Source organism: Dermacentor variabilis, unplaced genomic scaffold, assembly GCF_050947875.1.
Source record: "Dermacentor variabilis isolate Ectoservices unplaced genomic scaffold, ASM5094787v1 scaffold_17, whole genome shotgun sequence".
NCBI lineage: Eukaryota > Metazoa > Arthropoda > Arachnida > Ixodida > Ixodidae > Dermacentor > Dermacentor variabilis.
This window is the reverse complement of record NW_027460335.1, coordinates 9,545,566-9,571,124: the sequence shown is the minus strand read 5'-3', so window position 1 is coordinate 9,571,124 and position 25,559 is coordinate 9,545,566. Positions and strand designations below refer to the sequence as shown.

General features: G+C 43.5%; 1 protein-coding gene across 2 annotated transcripts in view; it reads left to right on the top strand.

Moving 5' to 3' along the window:
* The window catches only part of LOC142568140 (uncharacterized), a 113,008-nt gene extending 94,341 nt beyond the window's left edge, over positions 1-18,667 (top strand). Inside the window, exons 8-10 of one of the 2 annotated variants that reach the window (XM_075678210.1) lie at positions 10,245-10,306; positions 12,369-12,464; positions 18,508-18,667. In XM_075678210.1, the coding sequence (XP_075534325.1) occupies positions 10,245-10,306; positions 12,369-12,464; positions 18,508-18,656 (307 nt within the window). In that variant the 3' untranslated portion in view covers positions 18,657-18,667. The remainder of the gene's footprint in view (positions 1-10,244; positions 10,307-12,368; positions 12,465-18,507) is intronic. The other variant, XM_075678211.1, reaches the window with a different exon arrangement.
* The last annotated feature ends 6,892 nt before the right edge of the window (positions 18,668-25,559 follow it).

Sequence of the window (25,559 nt, the reverse complement as noted above, 5' to 3'; positions counted from 1 at the left end):
TTATGGTCAATCAAAACAAAGAGCACTGAAAGCTACTCTTAGATCGATTCCAATTTTACAAGTGCGCCACATTTTAAGTACAACATGTCCGCAAAGTTTCATAATTTGTAGTGCTATAAAAAACATAATTTTTAAGACTGCTTTTTTATCTCCGCTCTTGATACGAGTATTCAACTTGGTTTCTACCGTGTCGTGGCTGAAGTGTACAAACTACCATCTTTCTGTTTGTCGAAACGAAGGACCAATTTATGGAAATTTGTACAGAAAATTTGAAGTGTGCTCTTTAATTGTAGCCTTCCCACTGAACGAACTATAGAAGTGCTGCGCAGCGTTATATGTTTCTTAAGCACCGTAACTATTAGGAAGACGCTCTGGCCTAATTAACGCCACAAAAATTAGGCTCCGCAAACATGAGGGAAAAGTTATCTGAAGTTTGTGCGCTAAGCCAAATATGGATAAAATATTGCATATGAAAAAAGTACTTCCGCAAATGCTCGAAAGTGCACCACCGCCGTTCTAATCTACGTTTGCTTCTCTTCGCAGAGAACACTGCATGCGACGAGTTTAAAATTTTGATTATATAATGGATTTATTGACTGCATTGCGTACCGAAACTATCACTTTCCTCACATTATTAGTCGTGGTACAAATATTTATTGAACCCTCGTTTTCTTTTTTTCATACGTGATATGACGTTCACACGGTCTACTCGGTGCAAAACCAGCGAGGTATCTTCTATATCTTTAGTGGAATTAAGAGCCAGGTTCTGTGTAAAGTGTAGGCAACGTTGAAAGTGACGTGGTAATGGAGCTTTGGGAACACAATACGCATGGAAGCGCTCTGGTGAATTATCAGGGTGTCTTACAAATGGCCCAGAATTGAGCTTGTTGTCCTGGTAGAACTACAGATGTCACTGATGTAAACTTTTGAGAAATTAGATCGAAGTATATAGAAAACGTCCGCGCGAATTTACTAGCTTGTGCATGAATGCATCCCTTGTAAGAAATTTATTACTGAAGTGTTAGGAAGGGCCACTTAGTCGCTATCAGTTGTGCTTGACTAGTCCCCACATAATTGTGCATTACATCAAGTGTACATTTCTTGAGAAAGGAGGCTATAGTAAGTAAAATGTATGACAATATATTTGCGTGTAGAAAGATACAGACGGAAGAGGCTATTTACAAGCTATTTACACTGGACTGGAGCCAGAGCGCCAGGCCGACATTTTTCTCGCGCCAAGGGCACCGACCCACTTCCTCGTTGTTCTCGCCGAAAACGAGTAAATTGAAAGCGTCGTCGGCGATGCCTTTTAGGACATGTGACACTTTATCAGCTTCAGACATAGCGTCGTCAGATTTTCGGCATAGAGCCAAGACGTCGAGGATGTATGAAACGTACGGCTCTGTAGATATCTGAACACGAGACGCAAGAGCCTTTCTCGCGGCAACCTTGCGGCCAATGGGGTCGGCGAGCAGTTCCCTGAGCTTTTCTTTGAAATTGTCCCGACTGGTTATCTCGTCGTCATGCGTCTGGTGTCACACGCATGGGGTGCCACCGAGATAAAAGATGACAATGGCGAGCATGATCGTTGGGTCGCACCAGTTTTTAGCGCTGGCACGTTCATATACCTTGATCCATTCGTCAACGTCCTGTCCCTCCAGGCCAGAGAACACACCAGGGTCGCGATATAGGGAAACCGTGACGACGGGTGCAGTCGGACAAGCCGAAGACGTTGTAGAGGTGGTGTCGTCACCGGGAGGCATGGTGACAATCTCGATGTACCGACCACTCCGGAGTTCCGTGGCGAGGACGGGGATCGCTCACCTCCACCAGAGTGTTACGTGCAGAAAGATACAGACGGAAGAGGCTATTTACAAGCTATTTACACTGGACTGGAGCCAGAGCACCAGGCCGACATTTTTCTCGCGCCAAGGGCACCGACCCACTTCGTCGTCGTTCTCGCGGCGGCTCGTCTCTCGGGTATCTACCGATAATATCGTAATATGTTCAGGTTCCTGACTCATTTTAAATCATCGCAAATAAATGCAGAATAGCTTTTACCATATTTTCATGCATAAAACGAGTCAATATTCGATTTCTCCGGTATCTTCTATGAAGTATACAACTACCCTGTTCATATCGGTGATCTTTACGTAAAATTCGAAGTGTGTGGAATAAATGCGTCATTTGAAATAAATAATGCATTCAAGCTATCCTGACATTTTTACGCGTCCCTAATTAAAAACAAATAATGTATACCGCTGCCCTGACAAAACTGATTAGGCAACCTAAATCACGTTCTCTGTATATAGATTGATGGGCGGAGGGGAGCGCCACACAATATGGATAGCGTTTTGACGAAATATGCTTTGTGTGCATGAACTGCGTAAACATTCCTTAACGAGTTCCATATAGCGACTAACGCTGGCATGGCTTCAAACAGAACATGCATATACAGGCAGCCTTTTCTAATATATTATTTAAGTTCTGCTACTGAATCTCTTATTTCAAGTGGCTGAAATATTCATCGCTGAAACTAGAATTCGGAATCTGAAAGATCGCAAATGATTGCTGTAAATTTTGTTGCAGAAAGAATATTTTGTTGCAGAAAGTATATTTCTCGCAGTGAGGATATTTACGCAGGGCTTCTTGTTCCATTGGGTAATTCCGTATAATAGATACAATTAGTTAACACATCTGCTGTGGCAGTGCCGGTGGCTGCATATATATAAGACTTCATTCTTCATATCTGCGTTCTCTGTGATGACACGAGCTCCAGCTTGTCATCCTCCTCTCCATCGAAACTCGCGCAAACGTGCAACACTCACAGAGGAAACAAGGACGGTTAACATGTGCGTCGTCCTTCCCGCACGCTTCACCACCGCAAACATTCAGGCATCCCATATCTTTCCCGAGCACACATATTCCAAAGATATGACAGCAGGATTTAGACGAACAATGCCGCCATCGATTCGGTTGCGTGGAAGCACGCGCTCTATGCATCCGTGTCTTTGTAACGGCAATGAAAACCTTACCACCAACTGCTATATACCAGCGTAATTATGGGCGTAGGGGCCTAAAATTTATAGGGTTTACACAAACGAGAACCGCTGACCTATAATTGATTTTATAACACTTTCTACCTGCCTGATACAACGAAAAAAGACGTTGCAGGAGCTTATTATCACGTATTCTTCATATCTAAATCATAAATAATTTTTATTCAGTCCTACTGGAAAGAAATTTTTGTTATCACCACATACAAGATAGCAGTCAGAAATTCATCATCATCAGCAGCAGCAGCACCAGCAGCAGCAGCCTGTTTTATGTACACTGCAGGACGAAGGCCTCTCCCTGCGATCTCCAAATACCCCTGTCGTGCTCCAGTCGATTCCATCTAGCACCCGCGAGTTTCCTAATTTCATCGCTCCACCTTGTCTTCTGCCGTCTTCGACAGCGTTTCGTTTCTCTTGATGCCCATTCTGTAACCCTAATGGTCCAACGGTTATCTAACCAGCGCATTACACGACCAGCTAAGCTCCATTTTTTTCTCTTGATGTCAATTAGAATATCGTCTATACATGTTTGCTCTCTGATCCAAAGCGCTTTCTTTCTATCTCTTAAAGTTATGCCTAGCTATCTTCGTTCCATCACTCTTTGCGTGGTTCTTAAGTTGTTCTCAAGCTTCTTTGTCAGTCTCCAAGTCTCTGCCCCATATGTCAGCACTGGTAAAATGCACTGATTTTACACCGTCCTTTTCAATCATATTGGTAAGCTTCCTCGTCAGGAGCTCACAATGTCTGCCGTGTCCGATCCAAACCATTTTTATTCTTATGTGAATTTCCTTCTCCTGATCAGGGTTCCCTGTGAATAATTGACCTAGGTAAACCTACTCCTTCACTGACTCTAGGGGCGCACTGGCCATCCTTAACTCTTTTTCCTTTGCCTTAGGTAGGCTCAATAAGCTTCAACACTGACACTCTGCCACGAAAACAGGAATTCGTCTTCCTTGTGCAGTGTTCGCCAGCTACATCCCTCGTGAATTTCGTAGTTAACTAGTGTCGCTCAATGCTTAGCTGTTGCAGAGGACATGACTATGGTCGAGGTCATACCCGCGACGCCACAGAGGGTTCTAGGAATCTCAGAACCGGAGAGACCACCACTCGAAACGTTGTGGCAACATTTAGCATGTGAACCCTCTCGATTCAGTTCAGTTAAGTTCAGTTTATTTTCCTTAAGGGCCCACTGACTTCGGTGGTATTACATAAGGGGTGGGTAAAAAGTTTGACATTATACACGATCAAGTACCATACAAGGTGTCCCACGTAACTTAAGCCACGATTTCTTATGCAGAGCTTTGAGTCTCTGCATGATCATTCCAAGTAAAATATTAATTCAAGAGAACTCCAAATAAACTTTTGATGTGAGCTCTATAGTTTCAGATTTTAGTTGTAGATGTTCAGAATTCAGATGCCCATTCAAGCAGTAATCACGTCTCTTCATTGATGCTCATTTGAGGCGGGATTGTAAATGACTAGCTTTACTTTCCGTAGTATTCCGTTTTAGAGAGTTTCCTGTGCTCCATTCTGCCAAATGAGTTAGTGTAGTGTTAGCAGCGGCTGAGAGGTCACTTATATAGCCTGGTTTCAAGCTAGTACTCATGTCATCTGCGCAAACTATGAATTGGGCGTCTTTAGAAATATTAGGAATATCAATAATGTCAATAACAAATAATAGTATTCCAAGCATGCTGCCTTGCGGTACCCCATGTGTTGTTTCTTTCAGAACTGATTGTTCCGGTCTGATGAGAATGCATTTTTTTGTGTCTGATATATGACAATATTAACGCGAGAAGAGTACCATGAAAGCCTTAACGCTGTAGTTTCGTAAATGTTTAATATAGTCAAGAAAGACGTCTAACATTACTTATCTATTTTCAAGTCTATTTAAAGTTAACCCCCGATGTGTGAACAGCGCCAGCCCTTTTCAGATTCCTCCATGGAAGCCGAGCCATTGTGCTAGCAGAAAATTAGGTCATTCTTGTAGAAATATTTTTTCTTCAAACCTTTTCGATGTGGCTGGATGAAGTGAAACTGGTCGTTAATTGGAGAACATGTATTTGTCACCATGGTTGAAAAGAATTGTAACTTTAGCGCACGGCATTTCTCTAGGAAAGATTCCAGTATATATCGAAAGATTAAAAATATAAGTGCAGCCAACAAGATGTCGAGCAGAAACTTTATTGGTCTTATCGTTACGTCATAGATATCACGTGTTTTTCTAGCTTTCGAAGACATAATTGTCAAGAAGACGTCCTCTGGAGTTCCTGCTCTAATTAAAACTGAAATGTAATGTAGTTGCTGCAATTTTACGATTGCTTTGTTCTTAAACATGTCAAATAATCATTAAGCCTACTTGCATGTTCTTTTCCTATTAATCTGTGGCTTGAAGGCCGTAAACGATGTAAAACGGCGTGAAGCGTATTGTTTCTCCCGTAGCAGTGTTATATCCAAACATTACGCTAGGGAGTAGCTCGTCCACCCTCTTGTGCTGTACGTCTGCATACACAGACAGCATGTCGGTCATTGTTTTTTTTTCCCCGTCGTTCGGTCAAGCCGTTTGTCTGATGACAGGCAGTTGTCATTCGATGGGTCGTGTAGCTGAGTTTAAAAACGTCTTAAATGAGCTGTGCTGTAAAGGCTTTACCTCGGCCTGTGATGACGTGCGATGGGGCGTCATGTCGTACTACAATGCTTTGTATGTAAAACTAGGCATCCTCAGAAGCCGGGCCTTCAGGCAGCTCCTTCGTCTTAGCATACCACGTTAAATAGTGCGTGGCGACGATTATCCACCTGCTTCCAGAAAATTACAGTGGAAGCAGGCCCGCAAGAACCATGCCGACCTGGTAGAAAGGTCTGCCAGGTAGGTAAATCTGACTGTGCAATTCTGCAGGATTCACGACTGGCAACTTCCGGCGCTGGCATTCAGGGCAGGCTTGGATGTACCACTTAACATAGGTAGAAAGTTTTGACCAGTAGTCTTAGATGTACGCACTTTGATAAGGTTTAGCATTAAACTCAAATGGCCAGACGGAGGCTCGTCATGACAGGCGAACAAACAAAACTTCGTCATGGAGGTTTGTTGGAACGATCAATAGGTAGGTCTTGTTGTTGGAAGCGGAGTTCTTGTGGAAGATGTCATTGCGTAAACAAAAAGGCAACAATCCTTGAGCGATGTGTGGGAGTATCGATAGGTTTCTTCCATCTAGGTGTTCGATTATTGTATGTAAAGCCTCCTCTGTGCGCTGCCGTATGGGCAAATCGGTCGAGCATACAGCCCAACGAAAGCAGCGTCGTCCTCAGGGTATTCATCAGCAGTGTCGTTCGGGGCGAGTGAAAGTGCGTCAGCATCATGGTTTATGCGACCCGACTTGTAAACGATGGTCGCGTCTTACTCCTACAAACGTAGACTCCACCGTGCCAGTCGTTCAGGAAAGTTCCGCAGGTTCGCAAGCCAGCATAATGAGTGATGATCTATCACACCTTAGAATGAGCGGCCACTCTTTCAATGCCGTTCTGCCATTGTACATGTACGGCACCAAGACGGGCGTTACTGGCGTTGGTATAACTTCCGTGTCCGCCTCCTCGTCAATATGGGCCAGAACTGGTGCAAACGCCAGAGGCTGTCGAAGCTCGGTGAAAACAGTTTCTTGCTCTGAAGCCCATACGAGCGAAACATCGCCGCTCGTAAGGCCAGTCAGCAGTTCTGCCGTCTTCGAAAATTTTCGATAGAACATCGGTAGAATGCGTAAAGGCCCAGGAAGCGTCGGACACCATCCTTGTCAGTCGGTTTTGGAAAGCGGCCGTTTTCCCAGGATCGAGGCTAGCGCCTTCCACGCTAATCACGCATCCCAGGAACAACTGTTCCTTGTAACAGAAGTGACACTTCTGAGGCTTAAGGGCGAGATTAGCGTATCGGATACCTTCGAGTACTTGCCGCAGTGCTATAAGGTGTACGTCAAATGTTGCGGAAGAAATAACCACGTCATCGAGATAGACGAGGTAACTTTGCCACTTCAACCCAGCGTACACGGTGTCCATCATTCCCTGGAAAGTTTCTCGTGCAAAACAGAGGCTGAAAGCGAGTACTTTGAATTCGTAAAGGCCATCTGGAGTGAAGAAAACAGTTTTTTTCACGGTCTCGTTCATCTAACTCAATTTGCCTTAACTGTTCTTTAGATCGAGAGACGAAAAAAACTTCACTTGCCGGGACCCGTCATCGGTCCGTCCTCGGTACGTGGTAGCAGCTACACGTCTCTGGTAATTTTGTTGAGGCGCTTATAACCAACACAGAAAGGCAGCCCCAGTGCGTCCTTTTTCTTGTTATTTTGCAGTAGCTGAAGCATGTCAGTGCGCCACACATTGCTATTTACTCGCTTGTTGATTACGCCATCACCTGTCGCTGCCACTGCTTACGTCACTAAATATATCTTCAAAATAAGTATTTTTATTATTTATCTAGTATTGGTAGCTGTTGCCGAGAATTTTTCCGGTGTATCTTTGTTATTCGATTCGTAATGGAATGCCAAATATTCAGCCAGCGAGATCTGCACGGAGCGTACATCTTTCAGAAGCGCTGATATTAAAAGAGGATGGAAGGAGTAGCTGTGCAGCAGTCGAGATAAGCAAGAGACGCTTAGAGTATTGGCAGAAAAAAGGCATGGAAGAGATTCATAGAACCTTAGTCATTACAACTGTCGGTAATCGTAATATATGTTGACAGAAGAACTTCAGTTTGGCCTAGTTCGCGTTTGCTGCGTATCATATGGCCCGCAAATAATGACAGGGACAGCGGAAGAGAACACAGAAACGACACGGGCGGTATATATGTTGATAGAAGTTTCAAATCGGAACATTCATATCAAACTCCGATAGACAAAAGGCTAGACGGCGACAGGTGTGGTGAAGCCTTATAATATCAAGCAGGCTAGGCAGCTTATTGACGCTCACCAATTTTAAAACATATATCAACAAACATCATCATCGTCGCGATGCGCCAGAGATGAGCTCGGCTGCAGTAGAAACTTCATGTATAACAGGTTCCCGTGACAATACGGTGTGTCACTACAGTGCTTCACTGTTAGTCTCATTATCGCTGATGCAAATCGCGAGATAAACTCTGCCGCATTGCTTCTCTTGCGGTGCTTGCAGCTGACACTTGCAATCTTCGGATAGTCAAGATTGTTAACAATTCTTAAAAACGCCTTTTAAAGCTGTAACCAGCGTGCCAATTTGCGCCGCCACAGTGTCATGTATTAAGACAAAGGCTGGCGCCACAGTATTTTAATGATCAGGTAGCTGTACCATAGAGCTACAGAAAGCTGAGCTAGTTGGCAAGGATTCATTATGCAAAAAAGAGGTGAGGCGTGCAGACAGGACACACGAGTAGAGAAGTGGACAACACGAACGCCGACTATAAACTGAAGGGAGCACTGAGCCGAAAAAAGAAAGAAAACACAAAACTCATCTGCGCAAGCTCAGGAATGGTATCACCACGTGTCAGTCGGGTACATGGGCTGGTCTACATGAGAGATAACTGTTAAGGCACTTAATCTCTTCCTTATGTAAAGTAATCGAAGGCTGACTCACGCACGCACTTCCACCATTATAGATATGCCATGCCTCTGCCATAAGACGCGTATCTTCATTCTTATGCCTGTACAATATCGCGCAATAATCTAGCTCTGGCGTGCAGTTACAATCTTCGCAATGTAGGGAAAGATTAGAAGGCGATCAACCGGTTAACGACCTTTTATGTTCCATTAGCCTCTGATTCATACACCGTCCCCTTTGCCCTACGTGGAACTGGCCACAGCTAAGGGGAATCTTATAAACCACACCCATACGACATTCAGTAAAACGGTTGTTCTTATTGCGCTTCACTAGACAAATATCTGTTCTTTTTTTGCCTTTTACCGGCTCCTTTTTCCTCTTTACGGAAGCGCATATCTTACCTAGCTTATAGGGAGCACTGAAAGCTACATTAACATCATATCTACTTGCAACTTTTTTAAGCCTGTGCGAAACTTACACAAATTGTCCAGTGAAGCACAATAAGAACAACAGTTTTACTGAGTGTCGTATGGGTGTGGTTTATAAAATTCCCCTTAGCTGTGGCCAGTTATGTAGCACCTCTTTTTTGCATAGCTGTACCATTGCTAAAGTAATCTCAACGCCAGCGAGTTTTCCCATAGGGTTGCTTTCTCTCCGCCCTTGAGACCACTTTTAAGCGCAAATCCGGGCGGGCTCGTCTCGCATGAACTTAAGTAGCAGACTAGCTACTGCAGTAAACCAATTGAGCATTCAGTGAGTATTAAGCTTTTATTATAGACGGTTAGCAATATTAAGAAGAGTGGGTTGATCGGCCCTCTATGATTGACCAAACTGCTTGAAAGGTAACCGCGCCCTGATGCGTGGTTGTGCCCTCAGCCCATTAGTTATTTTTGCGCGTAACTCAATACGTTTACGTTCAGATTTGGATCACCAGAGTACATTTGAATAGATGTACTGGATCGTGTTTATGTGGTGATAAGGTTTTCCAAAACAATGGACGTGACCCGGGTTGTGCTGTGAATTGTGTTTTTGTCTATTACTTTCTCAGTTATTGAAAGATTTCAATGTTTTTCCTTCTTCGGTGTCCAGGAGGGTATTCAGAATTTTCGCACAGCCGGTGCTGAAATGACCAGCTTTCTCACGTGTATTGGCTTGGCAAAAGTTGGATAAAAACGAGCGGTTTTGCATTACGCCCCTGTTGGAATGCGGCCACCATGGCAACAAATCGAATTCACGACCCCACGGGATAGCACAGCGGCTGGTTTGGTAATCTTACGCGACATCGGTACCGACAAAAATAATTACTTAGGACAGGTACCCAGTTTCTGATGCTAAGCTAAAATAAGAGAATAAAAATTACAAACACGTTTTTGAGCATGCTGTCCTTGCAGGTCACTTGTCTATTTCTTGACAAAAGTGTATATCTACACAGCAGTGCACTGCGACGTCAAACAATGACCAATACTCTGCTAATATCTGCCCCAAACTTCATTGTTGCTGAACGCCTTTCTGCTGAACACTTTTTCGAACCCTCTCTGAATGTTGTTGTGCTTGCTTACAGCTAAAGGTACAATAATAATAGCCAAATAAAAAACTTTGCTGCCCTAAATGTACATCTCGTTAACATTACAGAGATCTCGATTGGTACGTAAAGGGAAGATACAGTGTAGCAACAGTGATTCTAAACGCTTGGGGTGAGTAACTTTTCCTTTGACTAAACTGATACATATTACGGTAGCACTATCTCCTAGTATATGTGCCGCAAAATACTTAGCGTTTGAGAGGACAAACGTGGGGTGTGATAATTTGCCTCAGAACTTGTAGAAGTTTTCCAGAAGATTCTTTCTAGCGTCATGTGATGGACTTTTGAAGCGTTGCTTTTCTGCGATTCAGATGCTCAGTAAACTGAATAGCGCGGCACGTTCGCATGCTTATTCAGCAGGAATATGTTGGCTGGCGCTATCGTTTTCTAAACATTTTCTTAGAAGAGTATTTGGCACACAAGTACCACAAGAAGGCATAATTCTGTGTCATATGGCAAGACATCTGCAAAATATATACTGATAGAAACGGCGTGCATGCCAATCGATGCTCGTAGAAGGCCGCCCAAATTATTCTGTATAGTACGTGCCACAAGACTGCTGCTTCACGCTAGGGAAGATATTCTAAAAGCAAATGATCTCAAAGCCGCCTTGTGCACCTGGAGCAGTGTAGATCCTACTGCAGATGACTCGTAGGAATTACTGTTTCTGTTCGGCTTGTTCAGTGATCGCATGTTTACCTTGATGCACCATTAAAAGACCGCAATAATCGTCTTGTTGGAGAGCGTTGTTGTCAGTACCAAGTGCGACACGACTCCGTACCCCTATCAGGGGTTTGTGTAAGATAAAGAGCTCCATAATGTTTGTCAAATCGGTATTTTTCTGTATCAATGGGTGACATTTATTCCTTACAATTCCGTGTTACGAGCTCCCCTTGTTATTGAGAAAAGCTTTAGAGACCCTTTTCACGCGCTCCGTACGCTTTCATTTTTGTATCGTTACAGAAATCCGAGTTTTCCTGCTAATATAATCGTACGTATGTTATATGTAGAAATATTAACTGGAAAATTGGCCATAAATTTTTTCAGATAATTCAAAACATTCCAGTTGTCCATCAACTGCAATGCATTCATCCCCTGAAATCTGGATGTGTTTCCTGTGTAGCTTCGTACTACAGTCGCGTGGATGATAGTTGTCCCTTTCGAGAACCTTCTCTCACTTTGCGTACTTCCGCATAGATGATTTGCCAGGGGTGCAATTAGTGCTGCGTCAAAGGAGGCACTTGCTGCACCGCGATGCGATGGGCTTAAATGGTTGAGTGTCCACGACGTACGTGTTCTTGTGACGGCTTCACCTTTAATGAAACACGTTCACGTTTATTTTTCAGTTCCTTTTTTACTACAGTGTAGAAAGACCATATGTACTGTAAAAGATATAGAAGAAGAATTTTCTGATACCAATTTTGACATTCATTGGGCGGATGCCACCGCGTGTGGGGTCTGCATACTGGTTTTGTATACTATCGGAGGAATAGCGCCCGAAATGTGTGGCGCAGCTGCCTCTATTTCGTGGACGGGAAGGAAGAGATTGAGCAACACTCGTCGCTGTTCTTATTGCTTTGTACCACACATACCGTAAAGTACGATATGTTATCCGACATTCGCCGTGAAACTGTGTTCCGTGAAAGTTTGTCTCCATCAGTGATCTAAAGCTCGAAATTTTGACGAGTGACATTGCACGAGTTTTGTACATGTTTGCTGTGACAACACTGCTGCGAATCATAAGGCACAATGCCCACTTCCCACCTGGCCTGCTTTGCACCCAAGATTAGGCGGCACGTGCGCGGAATTATACATTGTTTTCATTGTGCTCTCACACTGTTCTTTTCATTCTCTGCTAAACTGGCACGGCCTATCAGGCAATGAAAGATAGTGTAAGTACATGCACTACTACTTTCGCTGCACCGCAAATAGATTATGATATGTACTATAAAATCCATGCGATGTTTTTTTCCCTTTGTGCACAAGTATGTGTATTGATGAACCAAACGTTCTTGTACTGCTTTAGAGTTGGCGCATGTAAAAGGGCCGAAAACATTACCAAAAACCAGTATTGCTCTGCAGATACGCATCCACAGGCGCGCGCACACATTCACAAAATGAAAGTGGGCCTGTTTTTTTCACCTGACTTGGGCCAACGGAATTTATACTTACAGATGGAGAAAAAAAAGATATCACGAAATGTGGCACCTACAGGCTTTTGGCAGCTGAACCTACTTGTTTTGTGATTGGGACAATTTTAGCGAATAGAGGTACTTGTTCTCTTTTCTCTACTGACCATTGTTATAAAAAAACGCAATAACCGTGTTGCTCATTTTTATGCTAAGTTTGATCGTTGCATTTTGCTATTCATTTTAATTTGTTTCCCCATGTACCGTTTGAGTGAATATTTCTAATTCAAAATATCACAGTTTGTCGGGCTTGTCACTTTCCAGATAACAACATATGCCGTCTGTCTTTAGTGATCGCAGGCTGCCTCAAAATAAGTATCGTAGTTAGCGCGGTGCCGTTCAGAGCGCGACGCCCTCCAAATGTTTAAAATTTTATTGATGTTGTCCCTAGATTTATGACTATATAGGTAAGTCTAAAAAGTCAAACAAACGTGACAACTCAAATTGTAGAGCTGTGGTTTCATTTTGGGAAACTCGGTGACCATGCAATATGCGCAGGCAAATGTTTCGTTGCGTCAGAAAATAATTAAGGAGTCATATTATATTCTGTAACTATTGATTGCTAAATATAAAGAATATTTGGAAACCCATTCAAATTCTGCCCAGAGGCAGTTTAGTGTAAACCAAGTACACGAGCTACAAACGTTCTTTTAAAGCGAAGTATTCTTTGCGTATTATTCTCCGGTTACGTCTAGGTGTCGGTTGGTCTGTCGGTAGGTCGCCTGGTCACTTGCGGGCTCTTATATAGTATATCTGCAATAAATTAAATAAAGCGCGTTCTGTGGTGGAACTCTAACGTCACTCCCTAAGAGCAGCAGCCCAACGCTCTCAACATGAGGCCACAGGCTTTTATTTTGTAAAACATGGACACCAAATAATCACTATGGTACACTACATCCATGCGATGGCTACACAATCAATCAAAACTCAGTTAACCAAGCCCATGCAGACCACCCATGCGCTCCTCTCATGGCCACACCAACGACCTCTTCTAGATCACCACGTGTTTACGATTAGGATTCTCATACTATGTATGGCACACACCCACAATGGGAGATGTGCCAAGAAGGATGGCCAAGTATTCATTATGATGATGATCTTATGATCTTGATACTGTGAAGTATACCTATAACAGGAGATTGACCAAAAAGCGGCCGATTCATATCGTGCCAACGTCAACTAGCTTTTTGAGACGATCACCGCATGTTGATGATGATTAGAATTCATATAATCATAATCATACACCAGTGAATGCGTGGGTTATATGGGAAACGCCGCACTTCTAATCTGAAGGTCATAAGCTGGGATCCACGTTCAGTGTACTACATTTTAAGCAGGAAGGGCTGCCTGACACCGGCAAGAAATGTTGAGAACCACTTGGGCTATACTGGTTCAAGTGCACCCACATTAGGAAGGTCCGCTCCGCTTCAGCAAAGAAAGTTCCTCACGAAAACAGAAATTGGCCTAACATGTGCAGGGTTCGGACACCTTCCTCCCTCATGAATCTTGCAATTAACCGGTGGCCCTAAATCCCAAGCGGATGCGCAGCACCTTACAAAGGCGGTGGTCAGACCTGCGACGCGGCAAAGGGTGCCAATGATTTCTGGATCCGAACAGGCCGCCACTACAAGCAAAACTTTGCCATATTTTACAAACGAATCCTCCCGGTCCCGATTAGGAGAGCGTTAGCGGGAATTTTGGGGTACGAGCTTTTCCAGCATTCTTCAAACCCGCACAACGCAATTGAACAAATTTTCCATATTTTTCATTACACATGATAAATATATTATTGCACAGCATATTAGTACTGGGCAAGAGGCGTATTTGTTATGGGAACAAACGAAGCAGCATATATATCTACTGAATATTTACAGCGACATTGGAGGTTGATAGGATGGCGAATAACTTGCAAACTTCAAGAGCGCAGTTGTCTTTGAGCTAATATCTAATGTGTTCTTCATCAGCCTGTAAACCCATTGCGACTGAAACGCCGACTTGGTACTGGTCCAGAAGCAGTCGAGTGATCGATACGGCTTGATGCGTGCGACGTCAATTACGTGGGAGCGGGGCTGAGCCACAGTAGGGTCAAGAGGGGCAATTTCATATATTTCGTCGGCTGTTTAATCCTAGATGCAAGCAGCGTCTAAGTAACTTGTTCGAAATGCCAACACACTCTGACAGAAACCAAAGAACGATTGCACCCGGTGCCTACTAGATGTCACTGTTTTATTTTTTATAGTCTGCATTGATTTTTGTGTGAGCCTGGAATTGCACTTCGAGCAATCGGGTGCGCCGCTTTCAGTACGGCTTCAAGGGCTCCTCCGATTCAGGCTAGCCGGCAGAAGTGTTTAGAAATGCAGCAGAGGGCTGCCGTCAAAATAGAAAACAAGAGAGAACACCGGTATCGTGAAGAGCATAATTATACACACAGGTTACAAACTTACAGCACATCCTCGCAGTCGATAAACATACCTTAATAAGCTGTCCATACATGGATAGCTTAATATTAAATGTTACGCTGAGGCACTCGGTGAGTACTTTCGTTTGTGGGGTGGTAAGTAGTAGAAAGCAGGTGTTAAATTGCACACGAGTGTAAACGTTGGAATACAAACGGGCGACCTCGGTCGATGAGGAGCTGTCAAGGGGCACCGTGGTGAATAACCATGTTCTTTAAAAGTATGACGGCAGCAATGGTTGCATAGCTTGTGAGAGGAGGTGTTGTGATGGCGTATCCGATGCTTTGGTCTGTTGCTGTTGCGATTCACTCATTTCTGAAACATGTAACAAACTGACCTAGAAGATGAACAGAATAAAATATCTCGGATGAAGGGATTGAAGGAGGCCAGGTGTGAGTGTGGTATTTTTTTATAGTTGACAAAGCCCACATGCAGCAACCTAACGGGAAACGTCAAAGTAAAGACAAGGCCAAAAAAGCACCTGCAAACATGATCACAAGTCTCTGACACACTAAGTTAGCTGGCAGTTGGCATAGTTGAACCATCTGATTAAGATGAGCGCCAACAAAGCAGGAAAAACAGGCAAAGCAAGTTCTATTCTTGACGGTGCAGAGCCTTGCAAGGCAGCAGAAGAATTTTTGAGCAACGAAACCCGGTTCAGATGGTGGTTGTCGACGACGACTGTCAATGGCCAGTGACACAAATGGGAGCGGAATGTCGCCATTAGCAAGACGAGAGCAAAACACTCCCGTTCGCTAATACTTGCACTCACCAGGGAACGCAAAGCGCCTGGAGCAAGCAATGAGGCGTTCCCATCCCTATTACTTATGGAACAGGAGAGCATCCATTCCCTGCCCACTACCATCAGTACCGACTTTTCTTAAAGCTTGTGCACCAATGATCGAGAACGAGAGAGGAAGTGTGCAGCACGATCAGCTCGAAAAACACATGTGTTTGCTCAGAGCCCAAGCGTAAGGAGATCTTTTATGAGGAGCTGGGTAAGAGAGTGCTCAACATCAGCAACATTTCGAACTATCAGGATTAGGGGCACAGTTACAAAAAGCAGCAAACCTTGGCGCAGGTTGGCAACAGGAAATCTTTATTGCCCGTACCTTGATAAAACAGACACCAGACCCATTGGAACGCTGTCCAGGTACAAAAACTCTATTACAAGATGACAAACAAAATCGAATTTGGATGAGTCTAGCTGTAGCCTGGCCAGATGGAGCACAGATAGTTTTTCGGTGTACATTCAAGGCATATGCAAATAATAATAAAAATTACGATCACATCGTTCATGTAGCATAATCACATGGATCACTTGAAGACATGTAGGGACACCTCAATCATACGCTCAAATGTGACTGTCTTGTCGTGGTGCATGTGATGGTCTGCGATTTGCTCTACCCAAAGCGAAGTTCTATGGAAGAAAAGTATTCGGCTCAAAAGACAAACCATGGCGTCCTCTAATCCCGGTGGTGAACAGACGTCACCATATGTAATCTAGCTAGGCTGCCGATAATATTCGGGCAACTGACAACTGCTGCATTTGTTTATCAACAAGTACATCAACTGTTACCAAGCATGAATGACCTTGTATTTTGTCAACATGTTCCTGATGTGTCGTTCAGTAGGGGAGTTGCGTTAGGGCCGGCGATGGGTCAGGATCACTTCTACGGTTTCATTTGAAGTTTAAGAATGGACGTCTGTCTTCTTGGTTGAATATGTCTACTACAACGCAAGGGCGTAACACAGATATTCCACCATGCTGGGACACGAGGTTAAAATCGATTATTTTCTTTAAGGCATTGCAGTTTATAAGGGTTACGAGGCGAACCAAAAGCTGCACACAAATAGCTATCGCAAGTAAAAAGAAACTTAGAGGCTATAAGCGTTATGCGACGAGGCAGTAGTTGCGGATAGTGTGCAAAGTTCACAAGCGCAAGACATCACGTGTTGCCCGTAAGAATAGCGGTTGTTTGCGAAAACGTGACGTTATGCTGGAGCAAGACATCAGGGGCGCTATTCCGTAAAGCTATTTCAAACTCTTCCATTCGAATTCTGGAGTCAGCCCTCCATGATTGGACACAAATTTTCAGGCCACCCCCCACTTCGGCTGTTTTTCACGCAACGTCAAAAAATCCGCGAAAATGCCCAATCTCATACGACGTTTGCACACTGATTATGCATGATTAGACCAAACGAAAGAACAATAATTATTTCTCCTTCGATGACCTTTTTGGCATAATATTCTGCCATTGATCAAACGTTTTCGGTTTGCGCCCACTTCGACTGTCTGTCACGCGACATCATAAAACCACGAGAACTAAGGTAAAATTGACGTGTACCGTTAAAGGCGTATTAATATGCCGATATTTATATTAATAGGGTGCAGCGGTGGCGTAAAGGTAGAACATCCGCCTCGCGTGCAAGAGGACCGTGGCTCGAATCCCGGTGCCGCGCAATTTGCAACTGGATTAAAAAAACGCGTGTTCATAAAATTTCATAAGCAGTCCTGGAGTGTGGCCTGATCCTTGTGACCAGAACCGGTAACGCACTCCCTCACCAGAGCAGGATTGGCCACCCTGGTGCTTTACTTGGCCACAACCTCCTATGTGAACACAACGAATAAACACCGGCCCTCAGTCCCCAGCAGCTGCGAAGCAACTTGGATTTTGATGGCATCTTCTACGGCCTACTAAATATATATAGTGGTACAGATTGACTACATTTTATGCTAAAGAAGCCAAATATTAAACATGGCAATTTCGGGAACCTTTATTCAGCCAACGCGGCCCAAATGCGAAAACATACTTTGGAATTCCTGACGTCACGCCGACGTACCGGCGCTGGTGTTTCGGCGCGAAAATCGAATACTGATACTTGGACCTTCATTTTCTCATCTAAGAATCAAAATATCTTTTTGAAATGAGCTGCCTTTAGGGCACACAAACAATGCTTCATTACTCTAAACTGATTTATTGTTTCGCTTTAGTGGCTCTTTAAGCACAAAAGCTGTAATTGCATAATTTAAAGGGCTGTTTTGCCGTTGTGCATGCATTTATGTTATACAATATACTGGTGGAAATGCGCTGCAGATACGAAATTCTGTAGAAGGGACAACGTGCCCCGGCGCAAAAGAAGGCAGGATGCTTCTGTTTGTGCATGAAAACAGTGTTAACGATGGTTTTTATTAACCGCTCACTTTTCCATTTCCCTTTTTGGTTGTTTCTATCGTTACCCTAGAGCGGAGGTAAAGAACATAGTTTAGATATTTGGCCTTTTCTTTTTAAATTTACCGTTTGCTAAAAAAGTAGACTTGGTCGTAACATTGAATGTTTTCGGTATTCACTAGTGCGTACAGACAGTAGCAGTGTGTTTCGATATAACTAATATGTGCTGTACATCTAACGATCATGAATGCTTAAAATAATCTGCACTAAGAGAGTGCGTTTAGTAATGTTATATTATCGCTGTAGGAACGAAAAAAAGCTCCATGTTACTAAGAGCCTTTCGGGATCCCTGGTTAAAACCGCAACAATTCCTTGGAGTTTCATATTTCCCTACGCTAAACAAGCAGAAAAGAAGGGTTGAACGACAGCTACTTCTAATATAGCTCATTTTTGTCATTCTTATATTTTGTTTACCATATATCAATTTATTTACAGGTGGTTCTTGTTTATACTGGCTAGATATCACCACCTTGGAACAGAACCACACGAAATGCGATGATGCATTCTTCAAAAACTGCCAAAATATACAAGGGCCTCGGTATAATTACACTTCAAGCAACTGCAGCTTTTTACATAAGCAATAAACAAACATATCTTGTGATGGTGCTTGTTTTATAGCCAAGCTTTCTTCCGGAGCCTTCAAGGACTTTCCTTACCATGGCTACTGGTTTCCGTTGCTGTCGTGTCAAATATCTCATACCTAACCTACATCGAATTACATGCCCGGTGGTGATGTCGAACCACGGTCACCAATAAGAGCAACGCGATGCTCTCATAATTAGGCGGCAGTCGCACGTAGCCTTAATGGTGCCAACGCCACCTATCTCGGGAATTATCACCGCGTCTTTGACATTACGCAGCACTAGTGTGAGAGAAAGCACGCGTGCGCGCCAGTTTCTCTTAGGTTAAAATTGTAAGAATGAAATTGGCAATTTTATAGCATTTGAATAACCCCTTAACGAAAGCTTGGCCTCACATAGATTGAAAATTTGCGCTTGATTTGGAATATTCTTTTTAAGGCTTTCAGAAGTATTAAATACACAAAGGCATGCAACATCGTAATAAAGCTGTAGGGAAAATATTGCTCCGAATTGCAAACAAAAATTTTCAGTATGCGCCACCCTCTTGCCGTGACGTTGAAGGTGGAGGCAAACTTTATACAAAATGGGCGTTCCTCATCAGATAGCATTTGAAACGCAGAGGTACAGGCGATAGGTGCAATTAAAGGTTCTAAACGGAGCAAAGTATTATTGAATGCATAATTTTTCTCAGACAGTTTCACTAGTACTCTCAAGCGCACCGCCATGTTTCATTATGCGATGACGCTTACACTGGCTGCCTCAACTAGAGTGACCGGAAGCCTCCATCTGCGTCCGCTGCTGGTGAGTTCACTATGATTACAGATGACACCAGTACGACATAAGGAGCTTTTGTTTTAGATGTGGGGTCTGCTATAACTTTGTGGACAACATGAAGCTTTACCTGTTTTTGTTCAAAGCTTCAAAGGACATATGACAGCCCAATGTTCATCCTCCCAATCCCAAAATGTATTTTCCAAATGGCTCTAGTACTGTGCTACGCTTGTAATAGAAGTCAGGGTTAAAAATTATGCCACTTAACTGCAGTCAAAATATTCCGCCCGTCAATCAATAAACATCAGTGCGTATTGCTTTCATTTTTGTTATATTTGCTAATAACCTAGATCGTGGAGCTTATGTAGTGTCTCGCTGAGCAACAATTTTAAATTGATATCCTTCATTTTTTTTCATTTATTGATGAATTGCCCAGATGTGTGTTTAGTTGAAGTTTAACTTCAGGGCTTGTGGTTTCTATACTTCGAACGCTACAAGCTTTTTGCATAATGTGACAAAAAACACATACTTGGATAGAAGACCCATCGTCGTACACGGTAGGGCGGGAGGTGTGAGTGACGCATGTTGGCCACCCCGTCTTAGCGTAATCCATAGCGCATTAAAAGGTACCATTTTGTAAAATAGCATTGACTATGACTAAGGACGTACAGAATGTGTGTTCGGATAGTCAATGATATTCACCTGCGTAAGTTTTGAGCGAAGGTTGCAGCCCCTTCGCGGTACTTGCGTATATACCGTGAAAAAAAATCCCACTTATACACTAAAGAAGCAGCTCATCAAGCGGACGTCGAATGTCAGATTTCCCCACGCCTTACATATCTAAAGTTTTCGGACGCTGGTCGTACACTGTGCATCGAGACAGACTAACGCGCTATGCGAAGAAAAGGTATAATTTTTATTGCAATTATGCCGACACTGCAGACGAACTTTTGCCGTCGTCTGGCCGTTTACTGTCGGTTTCGCACTGATTCTTCGTATAAAGTTCAATTGCGATAAAATCCCACCCCACGCGACGCATGCTTTTGGTGTAAGAGAAAGCGTGCGAGGCTGTCCGGAAAAGGGTGGTGGCTTGATCCGGGCAGTTTTTACGTGCGGCCAGTATTAATACCACATAATCCAGGGCATGTCCCCTCCTCTGGCCCAGCCATGGTGCCGTATGACTGTCCTCGCGGCTGAGCGCATAGACGGCCCTTGCATCTCATCTTGCAGGTAATCTGTGGTGGTCCAGAGATTGGGCGAGTGCAGATGTTTAGCGGGTTCGTGTGCGATGCTTTCCCGTGCGCATACAGTTGCAGCTCACGCACGAACAGCACTGTTCATACCACGGCCCCATGTTTGCTAATACCTGCAGCCAACACCGATCCAAACGCTAACCTACAAACTGCAGGCCCAACCCTTGCAGGGCGGCTCTTGCCCAGCTACGGCGAGTAAAAGGCAACGCCATTGTTCGTCCGGTGGTGGCTGTACTGCTGATGACAACCTTGTTAATTTCCCCTACATTATTTGTACAACTATTAGTGGCAGGCAACGAAGGCTACTTTCTTTCAGTTTTATACCTGTATTAAGGCTCCCGCAGTCACAGGTTGATTGCATATCGTGTAAGATAAATGCGTGTTCTCGGTGACGCCAGTGCGCTAAAATATACAGGCCGATGAAAACAGTTCAATAAAAATGTTATTGATGCCTTACTGAGTATGTCTTTGTATCTGCAAGCGGCGCATATTACCACTTATGAGTTGTCCGTAAAATCTGCGCCAAAGCTTTTATGATCGAGCTTTTATTGCCCCCGGTTTCTTCGCCCGCTAGCAATAACAATAAACACAACAACGAGAAAATCCTAGAAAGAGAGCCACTAAAAAAAACAATCCAGTTATCCAGACTCTACTTACCGATTACCTAGAACAGATTATTCAGGCTGTATCAGCGAAAACTTTCAAAAATCTTTAAAAGTTGCCTGTTGCAGATATCACAATTCTATTTGATGGGATGGTCTACTCGAAGTGGCTGACAATACTTGCACAAAGTATTGAGATGCAAAATCTACTAAATAGTAAAAATTCACTAATTGAGTTTTAACTAATTACATTATGGCCCATATTGCGCTTTGTAAATTCTAACCGTGGATTTCGCAAGGCGGATCCACTTGCAACAAATTTTCAAGATGACACCAGTTTTGAAATATAAATTCCCGTACTTTGTGGAGAAATGCATTGGCGTTTCTTCTAATAAGATAACAAAACGACTGTTCATGCACTAAAGCACACACACAACTGGAACGCCAATACATTTCTTCGCAAAGTTTCGGTATTTATATCTCAAAACTGGTGTCGTCCTGAGAATTCGCTGATAGTGGATCCGCATTGCGAAGTCCACTGCTAGAATTTGTAAATTCCAATATGGTTCGTAAGATAATTAGCTAGAAAGTTAATTAGTGAGTTCTTGTGAATTAGTCAATTTTGCATTTCAATATTTTGAGCAAGTAGTGTCCGCCGCTTCGAGTAGACCGGCTCATAAACTAGAATTGAATTATCTGCCACAGGCAACCATTAAAAACATTTCAATGTGTTTGCTGAAACACCCTGTATGTTTTGGTACACTGGGTTAAGCTGGCAATTATAAGTGCCAGCCCTTTGCCATCAAAGGTGGGGCTGGACTGTTGTGTCAAGGAAAGAAGTAAAGGAAAGAGCGATGTCATAGTCAGCGAACAAAAATCTACGTAGCGTGTTTCTCGGCGAACGTTAGGTAAGGTCTTCAAAGAAGTATAATAATCCCGGTGTAAGGTGTAATTTTATGCATCGGCGTTCCAGTTACTCTCGTGCTTCAGTGAAAAAGAAAACGTTTTCCTTAAAAAGTAAATGGTAACATGTTGCATTTTCATGGCAAGTTTGACGCCACATGTCGCGACACCGGGGTAGCATTCAAAATTATTTTCTAAGTGGATGGCCTTTGTGAAATTATTAGTTACAAGTGCTAGATGGAAATATATACCGTAATTAATTAACAAAAGCATTAGCGTAACTAAGGTAAATATTCAAATTGGCATTTTAATTTCTCGTATAAGAAATGGCCACCTGAACAAATAAGCTCATTGGATAGAACTGCGCTGTCTGCCAAAGGTTTCTTTTTTTTTTATTCGGGGCAGCTTAAAAATACCCTATACAAGAACGCCAGCTGAGGAGGACCAGCATAAATGTACTTACAGCTTCAAAGTGCGCCCGACAAACGGGACTAGGGAACTCGGCGCTCTCGCATCACAAGTTGACGTCCGTCATCGTAGCGATTATTTGACTTCGAATTGACGGCAGGCAGCACATTAGTGAACCTAAAGCATGACATGCTTATTAATACACAGTTTTCTCAGAAATTCTGGCAGCTTTTTCCATTGCATTGCTGATGAAATTTCCTCTAGGTGCTTGGAGAAATGGCGTGGTTTTCCTGCTGAAAGTGTACAAAATATTTATACATACAGGCTAAGCGCCCTAACCAGCATTACAACGAATACCCCGCCATGAACAATTAAGACGTCTTGTTAATTAGTAATTAGCAAGAGAGAGAATCAACTTTTGTACTGAGCCGTTAGTGACGGTTGGTGCGCGCTGGCACCAGATGGTGTGGAACCTTCCTCTCAGGTCCCATATGCGTCCAGAAGTTCCTGGCCCCTGGCCGCCTGCGCGAGCTGGGTCGGTAGGTCGGGCAACGTCAACTTGAAGAACGCACTGCAATTTCTTATATACAATATAATAGCATAAGTTTGACAAAGAGAGAATTTACAACTTTACGTTAAACAGTTGCTCCAACCTATCCACAAAATAATCGTAACCGCCTACAGTCCCAAATGTCATCACTATTTCATTATAATCGTAGGTGCTGACTTACTGAACAAGTTAGAGCTCGTGGATATGGGCTGCCGTTTAAATACGTGATCCAAGCATATGAGAATGACATGAACTGGCTTAATATCAGATTCTAGCAAGGACCAATTATTGTGTTAAGACATTTGGAAGTATGAGAGTAGGGCTAGTAGCCTTCGCTTCTGCATTGGCGGCCATTTGAATGAATCTTTGATATCAGTTACCCTGTTCAAGTGTGATTATCATCCCACCAGGAAACGGTTTGGCTTACTTTGGATGGTCTCAAGTAGGTTATGTATAACTGACTTGGGTTCCCAATAAAGGGGGCATATTCTATGTTCTTGAGAAATAAAGTCATCTTTGTACCATGTTGAGCTGCGCGCACTTTACACGATGCCGGTTAATTTAGTTGTTTCATACTTGTAATTGAAGCAGCTGATAAAACCACTAACATTATTTCTTACAGCTGCCTAATGATTTTCTATCGGCATTAATGCTTTGCCCTAGGGGTTCAAATGCGACTTTTTTATCTAGCATGAATGGATTACCGAAGTATATCACAATTAAATGCGAAGCATTTTTTGGCGAACATTTACCCCATTGACAGTACCTATCTATTAGGCGCCTACGTCGTGGTGCTCTCATGGTCGTTTCGTTAACTTTGTATGTACCACTATAGGAACAGTATGACAAGGGTGTATTACGAACAGGAATAACAGGTCATCACATGAATGCCATGGAATGCGCATCATGTAAGTCATGAAGCAGCTGCCTACGTCTTAGTATGTACCAAAATTGGCATAGTACGGCAAGAGTGTATGACCAACATGTATTGATAGGCCATGGCATGAATGTCACGACATGTGTGCCGTGCAAGCCATTAAACAGCCGCCAACGTCATGGTATGTACCAAAATTGGCATAGTATGAAAAGGCTGCATGACGAACGTAAACGACAGGTCAAGGCATCAATGTCGTCACATGCGTGTCATGTAGGTCATGAAACAGCCACCTACGTCTTGGTGCTTTTATGGTCTCTCCGTTAACTTGGTGGTCTCTCCGCACACTTTTCGCATAACATTGACTCCCACAAGGCGCACGGATCTGCCCGCTTTTTAAATGAGAAGCATTTCTTGGGGACATTTGCCACTTTGAAACTATCAGTCTATCAAGCCGCTTAAGTCTTGGTACTCGCAATCGTTACGTTAAATTCATTTGTATCAAAATTGACCTAGCATAAACATAGTGCATGACGAACATAAGTGATCGGTCATGGCATGAACATCATGATAGTGAGGCACGTAGGTCATGAAACAGTCGCCTCTGTCTTGGTGATGTTATGTTCCTTTTGTTAACTTGGAAGGTACAAAAACTGGCATAGTATTACAAGAGTGTATGACGAACAGAAATTACAGATCATGAACTGAACATCATGATATTGTTCCGAATGATCTTTATTTACAGGGTAAAACGAGGTCCGAGATGGAAGCTACAGGCCAGGCCCAGCCGGCGCAGAGTTGCCTGAGATCACGCGCGCACACTCTACTTCTTTCTCTGCCTCAGTCGCGCAGTGCTGCGACGTTTCCCCTGGGGCAGACGAAGCTCGCTGAGCGAGTTAAAGGGACCTGTGATTGTACTGCTTGAGTCTGATCACGTGAACAACTTGCGTCGCACGTGAACGCCGATTACTCGGCCTTCCTTAATAAAACAGAGGCACCCTTACCCTTCCCCTTTTGCAATAACACTCCTCCTCTTTCCACCGCAGCTTCTTCGGCGCATTTTAATGTGGAATAAACGTGGTTTCATTCATCCATTCATACTTCTCCAGCTACCGCGGTCATGCACTATTATCCCATTTACTGCCCTCTAATTCCGCCAATAGCATTGCTAGGCTCGCCTCACTAGATAAAGTTCTAGCGTTAAACATTGCCAGGTTCAGATTCCGATGGCGGCCTGTCGGGAACCAGGGATTCTTAGCACCCTCTGTTGCGTCGCACGTCTGACCACCGCCGTGGTCAGTTTCTTCGCAGCTGCTGGGGACTGAGGGCCGGGGTTTAATTGTTGTGTTCAGAAATGTATGAGAGTCAGAATAGACAATTTCAGAAATACCTTGCCTCAAAATTTACTTCAATGCATTCAGCAGTAGTAGAGTTATTGGTAAGCAGACGTCGCTTATAATTCCTTTTGCAGTACTCCCGCTTCTGCTTTATAACCAAGCACAGCGAAGGCTACAGTGGGACGTGACCACAACGCTCCGCCTACTG